Source organism: Schistocerca nitens, chromosome 4 (assembly GCF_023898315.1).
Source record: "Schistocerca nitens isolate TAMUIC-IGC-003100 chromosome 4, iqSchNite1.1, whole genome shotgun sequence".
In the NCBI taxonomy this organism is placed as follows: Eukaryota; Metazoa; Arthropoda; class Insecta; order Orthoptera; family Acrididae; genus Schistocerca; species Schistocerca nitens.
In genome coordinates this window covers 855,898,088-855,914,688 of record NC_064617.1, presented here as the reverse complement: position 1 = coordinate 855,914,688, position 16,601 = coordinate 855,898,088, and the positions used below count along the sequence as shown (strand labels likewise).

The 16,601-nt window shown below is 42.4% G+C and overlaps 1 protein-coding gene across 1 annotated transcript in view; it reads right to left on the bottom strand.

The window, feature by feature from the left end:
- Positions 1-16,601, bottom strand: part of LOC126253301 (pyruvate dehydrogenase E1 component subunit alpha, mitochondrial-like) — a 108,874-nt gene that overhangs the window by 15,407 nt on the left and 76,866 nt on the right. The window contains exon 5 of the mRNA XM_049954532.1: positions 818-1,066. Coding sequence (XP_049810489.1) covers positions 818-1,066 — 249 coding nt within the window. The remainder of the gene's footprint in view (positions 1-817; positions 1,067-16,601) is intronic.

Sequence of the window (16,601 nt, the reverse complement as noted above, 5' to 3'; positions counted from 1 at the left end):
CCCCAGCGGATCCAAGCCGTTACAAAGGCAAAAGGTGGGTACAACCCACATTAATGTCCACGAATATGTGTCTGGATACTGCTGATCAGATAGTGTGGGTAGATGTTACCACATTTTCACTGAGAATCTGCATCATTTCTGTGAAGCAGCTGGCATATTCAGAATGAATCTTTCACTCTGCAGCAAAGTATACACCGTTATGAAACTTAAAAATGATCATGAGCCGTCCCAATAGCAAGAAACTTCTGTTTTATGAGGTTACCTGTTTCGGCCTGTTTTAGACGATCTTCAGACCTCAAAACATGATGGCGGAGTCGTAGCGCCTGCTCCGTTCAAAACCACCGCCTACCAGCATGGTGTGAGGTCTGAAGTGGTCTAAAACAGACCGAAACCGATAACAGCATTAAAAGAAAAGACGTTTCTTGCGGTTGTGGCTGCTCATGTTCCTTTTAAAGTAGTAAAAAAAAATCGCTGTATTCCGAGAGAAATGTTCTCAAAAATTGCTATGAAACGTCTTTGCAGATTTAAACTGAGTGGCAGATTGGGCCTCGAGCCCAGTAACTTGCCTATCGCGATCAATGCTTGTACCGCCTGAGATAACAAGGCACGTTTCACGATGCATCCTCACAACTTATCTTTTGCCATTATTTACCTTATTCTTTCAATACTTTAGAGAAGAAAGTTTCCGGATTCAGTCTCTGTCCACGGCAGACTTTTAAGGTGCCTGAAAGTATTTTGTGCCGTAGCGAGATATCGCGGGCGTGGTCCACGGTGTATCAGAGTGGACTGGGATGTGGGAGAGTCAGTACGCACGCACCTTGATGCCGGGCACCATGTCTCCGCGCGTGTAGTAGTCGGTGTTGGCTGAGGCGCGCGCCGCGCTGGTGCCCATGCCGTAGCCGTTGTTCTCGCAGACGAAGACGCAGGGCAGCCCCCACAGCTTGGCAATGTTGTACACCTCGAAGATCTGGCCCTGGTTGGCCGCGCCGTCGCCGTACAGCGCGAAGCACACGCCGCCCGTGCCCTTGTACTGCGCCGCGAACGCCACGCCCACTCCCAGAGGCACCTGTAGGAAGCACGGTCGCACAGCAGCTAGTACAGCATAAAAAGAGGGAAAGGTCACGTAGAGACGGAGGGCGAGCTCGGATTGGGGAAAGGTTGGGAAAGGAAATCGGCCGCGTCTTTTTCTAAGAAACCATCCTGGTATTTGAAAAACGTCATGATACACTGCCAAGAGCTGCTGACAAGATTTCTTTATTGAACAATCAGTTTTGATTTACGGACCATCATCAGGTATCATAAAATATTTACAACAGCTTGAACATTCATATAAAATCGGAGGCGTCAAAAATGTTGTTGTTTGTTGTTGTGGTCTTCAGTCCTGAGACTGGTTTGATGCAGCTCCCCATGCTACTCTATCCTGTGCAAGCTTCTGAATCTGCTTAGTGTATTCATCTCTTGGTCTCCCTCTACGATTTTTACCCTCGACGCTGCCCTACAGTACCAAATTGGTGATCCCTTGATGTCTCAGAACATGTCCTACCAACCGATCCCTTCTTCTAGTCAAGTTGTGCCACAAACTCCTCTTCTCCCCAATTCTATTCAATACCTCCTCATTAGTTATGTGATCAACCCATCTAATCTTCAGCATTCTTCTGTAGCACCACATTTCGAAAGCTTCTATTCTCTTCTTGTCTAAATTATTTATCGTCCACGTTTCACTTCCATACATGGCTACACTCCATACAAATACTTTCAGAAACGACTTCCTGACACTTAAATCAATACCCGATGTTAACAAATTTCTCTTCTTCAGAAACGCTTTCCTTGCCATTGCCAGTCTACATTTTATATCCTCTCTACTTCGACCATCATCAGTTCATTTGTTCCCCAAATAGCAAAACTCCTTTACTACTTTAAGCGTCTCATTTCTAACTCCCTCAGCATCACCCGATTTAATTCGACTACATTCCATTATCCTCGTTTTGCTTTTGTTGATGTTCAACTTATACCGTCCTTTCAAGGCACTGTCCATTCCGTTAAACTGCTCTTCCAAGTCCTTTGCTGTCTCTGACAGAATTACAATGTCATCGGCAAACCTCAAAGTTTTTATTTCTTCTCCATGGATTTTAATTCCTGCTCCGAATTTTTCTTTTGTTTCCTTTACTGCTTGCTCAATATACAGATTGAATAGCATTGGGGAGAGGCTACAACCCTGTCTCACTCCCTTCCCAACCACTGCTTCCCTTTCATGTCCCTCGATTCTTATAACTGCCATCTGGTTTCTGTACAAATTGTAAATAGCCTTTCGCTCCCTGTATTTTACCCCTGTCACCTTCAGAAACATAAATGCATAATCCAGCAGTATTGCCATGGATTTTATATTTTTTGGCGGCAATGATTTTATATTGTCTTGTAAGCTGATATAAATATTTTGTGATACCTGATGATGGTCAGTGAACCGAAACTGATTACGTAATAAATAAATTTTTAGCATCAGCTCTCGACGGTGAATCATTGGCTTTTTCAAATATTTTCGAACGATGAGGAGCCACCTCCTTAAAATCCCGGCATTTACCTTAGGAGGACGTGGACACTTGTTAAATCTAAGGAATATTTTCTGTTACATCACATGCACCGTAAAGATATGTTTTTGAAGAACCATAGTGAATATGTTTGACATCTTTTTTCAAAGGAGTTTCAGTATCCTGGAAATTATTTTTCAGATAATTTTTTATGGCTGGAAAACTGAAATAATTGTTTCACCATCTTACCTTAATGTTGATCTATTTTTTGACGAATTATGACGGAGCTATATAAAATGTGCGAATTATTGTTATCACTATTATTATCATCACTATTACTATTTGTTAAAGGACATCTTCTAAACACCACGAGCGGAATTCATAATGTTTATTAGCTAAACCGGTATTAAAGTGTATAAGAAAATTAAATGATCGCATGGCATTGTCGGCCGGGAGGCCCCATCCGGGGATGTTCGGCCGCCGAGGGCGAGTCTTATTTCAGTGGATGCCACACTGGGCGACTTGCTTGCCGGTGATGAGGATGAAATGATGATGAGGACAACACAACACCCAGTCCACGAGCGGAGAAAATCTCCAACCCGGCCTGTAATCGAACACGGGCACGCTGCATGGGAGGCAAACATGTTACCACTCAGCTAAGCAGGATGATATTCAAATGTATAGTCCGTCGTCAATAAAAGTCAGATGTCTCTGAAGATGGATGACACACCCGAATACCGGCTTGCCTAATAAACGTTGTAACTGCCACTCATGGTGTTTGGAAGTGTCCTTTAACAAATATCTAAAAGCTGCATCAACACTGTTACATTATTATTATTATTTTTATCGCATTAAGACCTTCTAGAAAGTACCTTCGAATTTCAATTCCTAATCCTTTGTTGTTCTTTCCTTTTACTTCTAAAATGGTTCAAATGGCTCTGAGCACTATGGGACTTAACATCTTAGGTCATCAGTCCCCTAGAACTTAGAACTACTTAAACCTAACTAACCTAAGGACATCACACACATCCATGCCCGAGGCAGGATTCGAACCTGCGACCGTAGCAGTCCCGCGGTTCCGGACTGCAGCGCCAGAACCGCACGGCCACCGCGGCCGGCATTTACTTCTAATATTCCTTCATCGTTTCACTGTGTTTCTTGTTCTTGTCTTCAGACAACTTTGAACCGGTTTTCAGTTCCCTCTTGCGTTGGAATCTTCCCACTTTTAAAACCTTTCCCTAAAAATCTCTCTTTACAACATACCTTCTTCTTCTGTTATTTCTTTCAAAATCTTTCCTAAAGTGTTGAATCTAGGTGTTTCTTACTTTCTTTTCCTCAAGATATTTGAAGGTTTGCTAGGAAAACCTATTATGATCTATTATTATTATCATTGTTTTTATTAATACTATCGTACAACACTCCAGAATGTACACATAATACAAACACAATGAAATTGGACATATGTTTAAATTGAACAACGGCACTTCACGCAACTCTTCCAGACTTCTTTTAAAAGCATGTAGTGAGCAACTCTTAAGGTCTAAATAGATATGATGACCAAACATCGAAATTTTGTCTTATCTGAAAATATTTGTTTTATGACAAACAAAGGATGAATTTTCTGAATCACTAGCTAACAGCTTCCTTCTGTCTCGCTTGCCTCCTCAAATCCTTCTATTTCCTCCAATTATCCTCTTCCTCTCATAGGACTTAACTTTTATTTTTCAGACCACACAATAGTGAATAATATTTACTATCTTATACGTCTCAATATCATAACATAGTCAAATTGTGTAGAGTTCAATATGTCTTTCTACTAATATTCAACCTTCACGTGGATCATGTACAACAGATAGTTAGTGCAAATAAATATAGCATAGATGACAGCATGTTAATGCTCATACCCACAGTCTGTCAAAAGCTGCGATGGCAATTATAAATCCAATGTTTAGAGATTTGTCTGACACAGAATAAGAACGAGAATGTGAACAATGTGATTAGAAACAGTCATAGTCCTCAGATCCACGCGGCTTGTTCCCACTTTCCACTGATCACACATGAGCTCCCTACTGTTAATAGTGTTGCATGCATTATAACAAAAAACTGTCATTATTTTGTTACTTATGCACCTTCCTGGAAGCTTCATCTTTTTAATAAAGCCCATTGCTGAAATGCATCATGTTTGCATTAAACCAACAATGCAATTCATAAAGTAAGGGAAAAGATGTTGCTCTATTCTTGAAGCTCTCGATCTGAAACTGAAACAATAGCAGGTAGTGTTGGAAGGTGCTTCTCTGATATATAGGATGTATGGAAATTCTCTTTACACATTTCAAGGACTCGTAGAGGGAAGTGAGTACACAATGTTTTGTTATAAGAACCCATGTCCGGAAACATCATCCAAAGACGCTACAGAGCGTCAAAGTTATAGGCGCCGGCACGTGTAAATTTTGCTATATACAGAATGATTCCGTGATGATATTACAAATTTTCTAGAATGACGGGAAAGGACAAACGTATCAAATTGATCTCAGGATCCCTGTAGCAGAAACGAACGATTCGAAAGTTGTAAGTGAAAACCGTTCCGATACCTCTGACACTGGGGCTACAGGTACTGTTATTCTTGTCCCTAAGATTGTAGGATAGGCAACTTTCAGAGGTGTCAGTATCGACCAAAACAAGAAAAAAAACTAGTAAACATGGGCTCTACAACTCACACCTTAAGAGCACTTGTAGAATAGAGGAGACGTTTTTCACAGCATCGAAGATGAGCAAGTGCTCTTAAGTCCTCAGGTATGCATTTTAGAGACCATGTTTACAGGATGTTTTTTTCTTGTTTTGGTCCACACTACCACCTCTGAAAGTTGCCTATCCTACAATCTTGGCAACAAGAGTACCAGTACATGTAGTCCCGTGTCAGAGGTATCAGAACGGTATTCGCTTATAACTTTCGGCTCGTTCGTTTCCAGTACAGGGACCCTTACCTCAAATTGATACATTTATCCTTCACCATAATCCTAAAAAGTTCGTAACATCATGACGCAATCACCCCGCATATACATACATTTACAGGTGCTGGCACCTACAACTTTGACACTACAGCGTAGTTGGATGAGGTTTCTGGAATGGGTTCCTATTACAAATATTATGTACTCACTCCACTCTACAAGTCCTAGAAGTTTGTAACGGGAATTTCCGAACATAGTAGAAGAATATCTGAAAAAATAGGGTACCTAATTCTTTTAGATTGTGATATCATATATCTAAAAAAACTTTAAGATCAAAGAACATAAAATATACATGCATACTGTACGTTATATTAAAGAGGAAAGTTTCTTCTACTGTAGTACAAAAACCGAAAAATCAAATTTTCCCAATTTCTGGGTAGGTTTCCAGTCAAGATATTTGAGCAAAACGAACTAAAGGCAACTGTCCAACTGCCGGCTACGAAACATTGTTATAATATAATATTTTTTTAATATTCCTAAAAGTTCCTGTACTTTCCGTATTTGCAAAAATGGTTCATATGTGTCTGAGCACTATGGGACTTAACATCTGAGGTCATCAGTACCCTAGACTTAGAACTACTTAAACCTAACTAACCTAAGGACATCACACACATCCATACCCGAGGCAGGATTCGAACTTGCAACCGTAGCGGTAGCGCGGTTCCAGACTGAAACGCCTAGAACCGCCCGGCCACACAGGCCGGCCTCCGTGTTTGCGCTTTCTCGACAGAGGCTCTAACTACTTGGGTTCAAACAAGTTGCCTCGAAGTACCAGTTTCGCTGTTGGTATCTTCAGCTCTGTGAAAATCTTAAATAAACAGCGCCCTGTTATTAGGCTGAAACCTTCAGACCGATGTAATTGGGCAGGTAGACATTACTGCGAATAAAAGCGATGAAATTTCTTAAGTAAAATTGTATATCCTGACAATCCTAGCATAAAGTAAAGCGACAATCTCTACGCAGTTTTAGCTTGCACAGTTTCTAACCTTCTTTAACTAGTAGCACCAAGTTTCCCAGCCGGTGTCCACTCACATTCAGTGAGAAGCCATTACAATATCCACAGCTGTTCAGAGTAGTTTGATCGCCAGTTAAGTGGATTCAGTGTATATCTCATTCGCCTTTCCAAAGTACACTTCGCCCTATTGTGATTTTTTAACAAGGTACTGTATTCGCCCCGCCCCCCCCCCCCTCCCCCCATGAACCATGAACCTTGCCGTTGGTGGAGAGGCTTGCGTGCCTCAACGATACAGATGGACGTACCATAGGTGCAACCACAACGGAGGGGTATCTGTTGAGAGGCCAGACAAACGTGTGGTTCCTGAAGAGGGGCAGCAGCCTTTTCAGTAGTTGCAGGGGCAACAGTCTGGATGATCGACTGATCTGACCTTGTAACACTAACCAAAACGGCCTTGCTGTGCTGGTACTGCGAACGGCTGAAAGCAAGGGGAAACTACAGCCGTAATTTTTCCCGAGGGCATGCAGCTTTACTGTATGGTTAAATGATGATGGCGTCCTATTGGGTAAAATATTCCGGAGGTAAAATAGTCCCCCATTCGGATCTCCGGGCGGGGATTACTCAAGAGGACGTCGTTATCAGGAGAAAGAAAACTGGCGTTCTATAGATCGGAGTGTGGAATGTCAGATCCCTTAATCGGGCAGGTAGGTTAGAAAATTTAAAAATGGAAATGGATAGGTTAAAGTTAGATATAGTGGGAATTAGTGAAGTTCGGTGGCAGGAGGAACAAGACGTTTGGTCAGGTGAATACAGGGTTATAAATACAAAAGCAAATAGGGGTAATGCAGGAGTAGGTTTAATAATGAATAAAAAAATACGAGTGCGGGTAAGCTACCATAAACAGCATAGTGAACGCATTATTGTGGCCAAGACAGACACGAAGCCCACGCCTACTACAGTAGTACAAGTTTATATGCCAACTAGCTCTGCAGATGATGAAGAAATTGATGAAATGTATGATGAGATGAAAGAAATTATTCAGGTAGTGAAGGGAGACGAAAATTTAATAGTCATGGGTGACTGGAATTCGGGAGTAGGAAAAGGGAGAGAAGGAAACATAGTAGGTGAATGTGGATTGGGGCTAAGAAATGAAAGAGGAAGCCGTCTGCCAGAATACTGCACAGAGCATAACTTAATCATAGCTAACACTTGGTTCAAGAATCATGAAAGAAGGTTGTATACATGGAAGAATCCTGGAGATACTAGTAGGTATCAGATAGATTATATAATGGTAAGACAGAGATTTAGGAACCAGGTTTTAAATTGTAAGACATTTCCAGGGGCAGATGTGGACTCTGACCACAATCTATTGGTTATGAACTGTAGATTAAAACTGAAGAAACTGCAAAAAGGTGGGAATTTAAGGAGGTGGGACCTGGATAAACTGAATAAACCAGAGGTTGTACAGAGTTTCAGGGAGAGCATAAGGGAACAATTGACAGGAATGGGGGACAGAAATACAGTAGAAGAAGAATGGGTAGCTCTGAGGGATGAAGTAGCGAAGGCAGCAGAGGATCAAGTAGGTAAAAAGACGACGGCTAGTATAAATCCGTGGGTAAAAGAAGAAATATTGAATTTAATTGATGAAAGGAGAAAATATAAACACGCAGTAAATGAAGCAGGCAAAACGGAATACAAACGTCTCAAAAATGAGATCGACAGGAAATGCAAAATGGGTAAGCAGGGATGGCTAGAGGACAAATGTAAGGATGTAGAAGCTTATCTCACTAGGGGTAAGATAGACACTGCCTACAGGAAAAGTAAAGAGACCTTTGGAGAAAAGAGAACAACTTGTATGAATATCAAGAGCTCAGATGGAAACCCAGTTCTAAGCAAAGAAGGGGAAGGAGAAAGGTGGAAGGAGTATATAGAGGGTCTGTACAACGGCGATGTACGAGGTGCGGCTAGAAAAAAACCGGAATGATGCTGGAAAAAACATTTATTTACAATTATTTACAATTTCATGCTATCTCCTTCAATGTACTCTCCTCCTCGGTCTCTACACCGCTCCATACGAATTTTCCACTGTTCATAGCAATGCTGCAGATCATTTTCGGTAAGTCCATACATTACTTCCGTCGCTTTTTCTTTTACTGCTTCAACAGTCTCAAATCTAGTTCCTTTCAAAGCTGCCTTGACTTTAGGGAAAAGAAAAAAGTCACAGGGGGCCAAATCAGGTGAGTAGGGTGGATGATCTAAGATGGGTATGTTATGTTTTGCCAAAAACGTCTTCACTGACAACGCACTGTGAGCTGGGGCATTGTCTTGGTGAAGGATCCATGACTTTTTTCTCCACAAATCGTTCCGTTTTCTCCGTACTCGCTCACGTAGGGTAGCCATGACGCTAATGTAGTAATGCTGATTCACTGTTTGTCCCTCTGGTACCCAATCAATGTGCACAATCCCTTTGATGTCAAAAAAAACAATCATCATTGCCTTGAATTTCGATTTTGACATTCGTGCTTTTTTTTGTCGTGGAGAACCAGGAGTTTTCCAATGCATCGATTGGCGTTTAGTTTCGGGATCGTAAGTAAAAAACCACGATTCATCGCAAGTAATAACATTTTGTAAGAAGGTGGGATCACTTTCAATGTTTTCCAGGATGTCAGAACAAATCATTCTTCGGCGTTCCTTCTGTTCAATTGTGAGACACTTTGGAACCATTTTTAACACACTTTGTTCATGTTGAAACTTTCATGAAGAATCTGCCTAACACTTTCCTTGTCAACTCCTGTTAACTCAGACACTGCTCTGATTGTTAAACGGCGATCTTGTCGAACAAGTTTACCGATTTTTTCAATGTTTGCATCAGTTTTTGCTGACAATGGTCTGCCAGTGCGAGTGTCATCACTGGTGTCTTCGCGGCCATCTTTAAATCGTTTAAACCACTCAAACACTTGTGTTCGCGATAAACAATCATCGCCGTACACTTGTTGTAACATTACAAACGTTTCACTTACAGATTTTCCTAGTTTGAAACAAAATTTGATGTTAACACGCTGTTCTTTCTGTACACTCAACATTTTCCACCGCACAGACAAAACGACAACTACTTAAAACAGACGCCACGGGCAGACTGAGTGCAGGAGGCAGATGAAACTCGAGCAGTAGGCGGAGCGAGAGTCACGTGACAGGCCACGCGACTTTCAGCCTTATTGCATTCGTTTTATTGTTTCACCAGTACTAGTCCGGTTTTTTTCTAGCCACACCTCTTACTTGAGGACAATATTATGGAAATGGAAAAGGATGTAGATGAAGATGAAATGGGAGATACGATACTGCGTGAAGAGTTTGACAGAGCACTGAAAGACCTCAGTCGAAACAAGGCCCCGGGAGTAAACAACATTCCATTAGAACTACTGACGGCCTTGGGAGAGCGTGTCCTGACAAAACTCTACCATCTGCTGAGCAAGATGAATGAGACAGGCGAAATACCCTCAGACTTCAAGAAGAATATAATAATTCCAATCCCAAAGAAATCAGGTGTTGACAGTTGTGAAAATTACCGAACTATCAGTTTAATAAGTCACAGCTGCAAAATACTAACGCGAATTCTTTACAGATGAATGGAAAAACTGGTACAAGCCGACCTCGGGGAAGATCAGTTTGGATTCCGTAGAAATGTTGGAACACTTGTGGCAATACTGACCCTACGACTTATCTTAGAAGATAGATTAAGGAAAGGCAAACTTACGTTTCTAGCATTTGTAGACTTAGAGAAAGCTTTTGACAACGTTGACTGGAATACTCTCTTTCAAATTCTAAAGGTGGCAGGGGTAAAATACAGGGAGCGAAAGGCTATTTACAATTTGTACAGAAACCAGATGGCAGTTATAAGAGTCGGGGGACATGAAAGGGAAGCAGTGGTTGGGAAGGGAGTGAGACAGGATTGTAGCCTCTCCCCTATGTTATTTAATCTCTATACTGAGGAAGCAGTAAAGGAAACAAAAGAAAAATTCGGAGTAGGTATTAAAATCCATGGAGAAGAAATAAAAACTTTGAGGTTCACCGATGCCATTGTAATTCTGTCAGAGACAGCATAGGACTTGGAAGAGCACTTGAACGGAATGGACAGTGTCTTGAAAGGAGGATATAAGATGAACATCAACAAAAGCAAAACGAGGATAATGGAACGTGGTGGAATTAAGTCGGGTGATGCTGAAGGAATTAGATTAGGAAATGAGACACTTAAAGTAGTAAAGGAGTTTTGCTATTTGGGGAGCAAAATAACTGATGATGGTCGAAGTAGAGAGGATATAAAATGTAGACCGGCAATGGCAAGAAAAGCGTTTCTGAAGAAGAGAAATTTGTTAACATCGAGTATTGATTTAAGAGTTAGGAAGTCGTTTCTGAAAGTATGTGTATGGAGTGTAGCCATGTATGGAAGTGAAACATGGACGATAAATAGCATAGACAAGAATAGAATGGAAGCTTTCGAAATGTGGTGCTACAGAAGAATGCTGAATATTAGATGGGTAGATCACATAACTAACGAGGTGGTATTGAATAGAATTGGGGAGAAGAGGAGTTTGTGGCACAACTTGACTAGAAGAAGGGATCGGTTGGTAGGACATGTTCTGAGTCATCAAGGGATCACAAATTTAGCATTGGAGGGCACCGTGGAGGGTAAAAATCGTAGAGGGAGACCAAGAGATGAATACACTAAGCAGATTCAGAAGGATGTAGGCTGCAGTAGGTACTGGGAGATGAAAAAGCTTGCACAGGATAGAGTAGCATGGAGAGCTGCATCAAACCAGTCTCAGGAGTGAAGACCACAACAACAACAACAAAGTATTTACTATTATTCATATCGCAATATCTAATCTTGAACCATGAAAATACCTAATCATAATTGTCAACTTAAATAATCTAAAAACCAGTTTACAGTAAATACAATATTATTGTGCTTCAGTTCAACCCGCCCGGCTAGCCGCGCGGTCTAATGTGCTACTTCCAGAGCGGGAAGGCGTGCCGGTCCCCTGCACGAATCCGCCCAGCAAATTAGTGTCGAGGTCCGGTGTGCCGGCCAGCCTGTGGATGGTTTTTAAGGTGGTTTTCCACCTGCCTGGGAGAATGCGGCCTGGTTCCCCTTATTCAGCCACAGTTACATTATGTCAGCGATTGCTGTGCGAACAGTGTCTCCATGTACGTGTACACCATAATTACTCTACCACGCAAACATTTGGGGTTTCACTCGTCTGGTATGAGACGGCGGGTCCACTGGGGGTCGAACCGCACTTTAACCCTGTGTTCGGTGTAAGGCGGCAGTGGGGTGGGTGGACTGCTGGTGCCTGTTGTGAGGTTGTGGACCACTGGGGACGACGGCGGGACGAAGCCTCTCCGTCGTTGCTAGGTTCCCGGTTGAATAAACAATACACACAATGCTTCAGTTTTCATGGGAACGAAATCCTGTCTTCATTTATATATATATATATATATATATATATATATATATATATATATATATATATATAATTTTAGCATCGATAATTAAATCGATCCTATAAAATTACAGGGAGCTGCTATTTTTTTATATTGTCAAATACTTGCAGCCTTTGTTATTAACAATTAGGCATAAAAATCTTCACACAAATAATATTAAATTAAATCTGAAAAACAGTTTCGTTGAAGACAATCATGTTGATACTATTTTGGACTACATCCTGTTCTAGAAAATACTGGAAGCTTGGATCGTATTACTTATAGAGAATTTTGGCGCGAAGCGCGCCAGAGTGAGTTTAGCACCTATTAACTTTGGTGTATGTTACTCTCTGATCTACCGCATTCTTTGTCTAGTTCAAGAACGTGGCACAATATTTGTTTTTAAAGAAGTGATGTTGTAGAAAGTGTATCGAGAACGTGGCAATAAATGAAGACCGTGTTTAAAAGAAACATAATATTCCAGCGACTTGTTATTTGAAAAACCCAGGACCAAATATTATAAGAATTTATATAGTGAGAAAGAAGCCAGCCGAGTAACTGAGACCGACTTTGCGAAATAAGTAATATTTATCTGCCGGTGTAATATATTTTCTATTATGTAGTAATTTAAACATCGTCAAAACTGCCATATAGTTAGAACAATGTATGCACACAAACATGAATTCTTCGTTGTAAATGAACCTTAAGTATCGGAATTGCGTTATCAGTAACACGCAGCCGAACGACTCAAACGACTTTGGTTTGTTTGGTCGCCTGCTTTTCAACGAAACGTGTAGTCCTTTATAAGAGCTGACCAGGAGGATTGTACTAACACGTTTGCGCACGGATTCCGGCGCCTGTTCTCAGCAGAAAATAAACATGGCAGGAGTTTACTAGTGGACCACAGTATTACTGCCGTCCGGTGTAGCCGATGGGTCTAGGGCGTCTTGTCACGGTCTGGGCGGCTCCCCCCGTCGAAGGTTCGAGTCGCTCTCGGGCATGGGTGTGTGTGTTGTCCTTAGTGTAACTTGCTTTTAAGTTAGAGTAAGTAGTGTGTAACCTTAGGGATCGATGATCTCAGCAATTTGGTCCCATAAGACTTAACCACAAATTTCCAAAATTTCCGCAGTATTTCTGCACTCGGGAGTGAGAGAGCTTAACGTGGGTCAGCGCGTAATCGGGGGTTGCTGAGCGAAGTCTGAGCGAAGGAAGGAAGGAAGGAAGGTACAACTACATGTACGCAATGAAAACTGTGCTAACCTTGATGATTAGAGTTATGAAGTGGATGGTCCATCACGAAAAGCACAGACACAAAGTACGTCATCTGCTGCATCTATTTCACTGGAATCCGTTCCAGTTTTATCCGCTGTGTCGGTTTCCATATCATTGTCATCATGTGCTGCTTATTAATCTCACTCTCAAGACCAACATTTATTATTAAGTTCTGTGTTGCTTTCTCCATTAACCCACCAGTACGCTAATATTCATTTTCAGTTCCTTTTACATGTTCACAGGCTTTTAATCAGTTATGTTTGGTAGTCTTACATAAAGACTCTTTGGTTATTTGTTTCAGCGTAGTTAAATTACTGAAAGAAACTTTTTTGTCTGCAATTTTTTGTTTCATTGTATTCCAGATTACAGACAATCTATAGCATTCAAATTACAGTGACATGGCGCGAGCCTCAGGACAGCTTTAAAACTGCGTCTGCTTTAAAAACAGGCTTCTGCTTATTATGACACATAATTTGTAAACACTTTAAATTTTGTTAAATGTTAAGCTTAGTTCAAAGCTGATTTTAATCTGAATGACCCACTCAGTTATGTCCTTTTTGCGAGTTGCAGTAGTACGGGCTTTAGTTGTCTGACGAGTATGATACAATGCGCTATCAAAACCAATAATACTAGCAGCTGGGATGATGGGATTCAGTTTCTCTTGTAACACTTGCGATAGTTACCTCATTGATTTCATCGTGACTATCTTGGGAATTCGGTATGTCTTCGTACAACCAGCACTTTTTCATGGCGTAACGCGTATGCACCCATTGGTTTATAAGGCCCCTTTCAATTTTTTTTTTTTTTTTGAGTGCTCTCAAATATTTCCAAAGCTTTGGAACAACGTTGCAACATACTGCTAGAACAGTCTCTTATTTTACATTTTTAGAAGCGAAATCTCATATATTCCTAAATTTTCCGAAATGTTTCCCTTCCCTCTGAATTTCATTTCAATTTTTGAAAATGTGATCAACTTCCTCAACGTTGGTATTTACTTCATCTAAAAAATGGTTCAAATGGCTCTGAGCACTATGGGACTCAACATCTTAGGTCATAAGTCCCCTAGAACTTAGAACTACTTAAACCTAACTAACCTAAGGACATCACACACACACCCATGCCCGAGGCAGGATTCGAACCTGCGACCGCAGCAGTCCCGCGGTTCCAGACTGCAGCGCCAGAACCGCTAGACCACCGCGGCCGGCTTACTTCTTCTCCTAATACTCCAAAAATTTTCTCCGAATAAATGCTTAACGAAGTCATCTAGAAAAACAACTTTTTTTACAACACCTTCGTTTTATACGATTTTAACCTTTTCTCCGGTTTCTTCTTCTTTCTTATAGTCTTTCAAAATGTGTTATACTGTTCTTCCTGCCATTTTTACCACCGACAAGATTACTCTCTGTAGCGGTATCGATAGCTGATTCTGCTTTTTCTTATTCGTGACAAAACTACAAAACTTTGAAAATAAGCTCTTTTTCACCTGAAAGTGTCCACTTCCACTACATCTTTCTCTGTTTTCCATTCTCAGGAGTGTTCATGGTTATGGAATGGTTCAAATGGCTCTGAGCACTATGGGACTTAACTTCTAAGGTCATCAGTCCCCTAGAACTTAGAACTACTTAAACCTAACTAACCTAAAATCCATGCCCCAGGCAGGATTCGAACCTGCGACCGTAGCGGACACGCGGTTCCAGACTGTAGCGCCTTTTACCGCTTGGCCACACTGGCCGGCCATGGTTATGGATAACACCTCACTACACTACAGACGATATTTCACGAGGACATGCTAAACCACTTGACAGTACATGCACAACTGACCCAAAAGCATTGACAGTGCCATATGTTTTCCTAAGATGCCACTGTACTTGCTTACTGTAATGTCACTGCCTGTTTCCGATAGCTGCCACGGGAGGCGAAGTGCAGTAATATCGTGGTTGGGAGTACCTGTCCAACACACGTCCCTAATGGAACAAGGACGCCCTCTTCTGCTACTACACAACTCAGTCACGATAGTAGTTCACCATTTGCCAGTGCTGATCAGAGATCACACGTCGCTGCTTCAGTTTTACAATCGCAGGCAGATTCTAGCAGACCCTAGTTTTCTCAATTTCGGACGATGACGCCTGTTTTGTCTGCCTGGTGAGTCGCCTCCACACTCATCCGGACCTCATCAGTGACTTGATTCTCTCACTGCCCGCCTCGCATAAGTATTAGACGGCGAAAGGACTGCTCATTGAGCACCTTTCTCTTATTCTCCGGCAGAGGCTATACACCACATTATTCACGACGAGCATCTTGACAACCACACTCCTCTGCAGTTTTGGCAGCGCCTACATCCATTAATTTATGATCAAGCATTACCTGATGCCACGCTTTGGAGATTGTGGATGGTCAAAATGCTTTTGTATCTGCAACTTCATCTACTGTCTCGCGCCCCTGACCCACTTGAGGTTCTTTTATGCATGGCAGACGGGGCTTACGCTATCATTTGTCACTGACACCACCTGTCATGGACGACGTCTCCATCACCCTCAGTTGGCACGCCCGCACCTTCAGTTCCGTGCCCTGCCGGCAGAGGCCAGCGTGCTCGCCTCGGTGCCTCAGCTGCCAGTCAGCATCTGCCACCTAGTGACCTATAGGAGGTACTGCCCGCGGCCTCCCAACAGCCACCGACCTCACCCGAGCAGCAGCCCGATGGGCTGCCAGCCCCGATGCAGTAGGCTGCCGCCCCCTCCGCTCCGCACCGCCTCGCCTAGCAGCCTACCCACTGTGCTGGTTCCATGCTACTTACAGGGATGACGCTAGCAACTACCGCACACGTTGCACCTACCCAAACGATTCCAGCAGGCACGTTTAGGCGCCATGTCCCGGCACATTCCTTCACGGTACCTACCATCCGACACTGCACCACTCGCGTCAGCGGTGTGATGCCTCTATGCCACAGACATGTCACTGGGCATTCGCTTTCTCGTCGACACTGGCGTCCACTTTCACCTACTACCTTCGCCTTGATCGCCGACAATCATTCTCCTGTTGCGGTCCATGGCTCCATCAAGATGTCTCCTATCACCTTCCCTTGGACATTCCACGTTGTTGACGTGGATGAACCTGTGATTGGGTTGGATTTTCTACATCTGTACGACCTTTCACCAGACCTGCAAGCTTCCATGCTCTACCATGTGTCTGGCTCTACTGTTCTGTGCTCATACGAGTTCAGCACAACTTCACTCTCCGCCTCCTTCATGTTCATCCCTGCTCAAGTGCTCTGACCTGTCGAATGTACGCTCACAAATTGACGAACTCCACATCCAGAATGCCACCTTATGCACCCACATTGCCTCTACCTCCTCTGAGTTT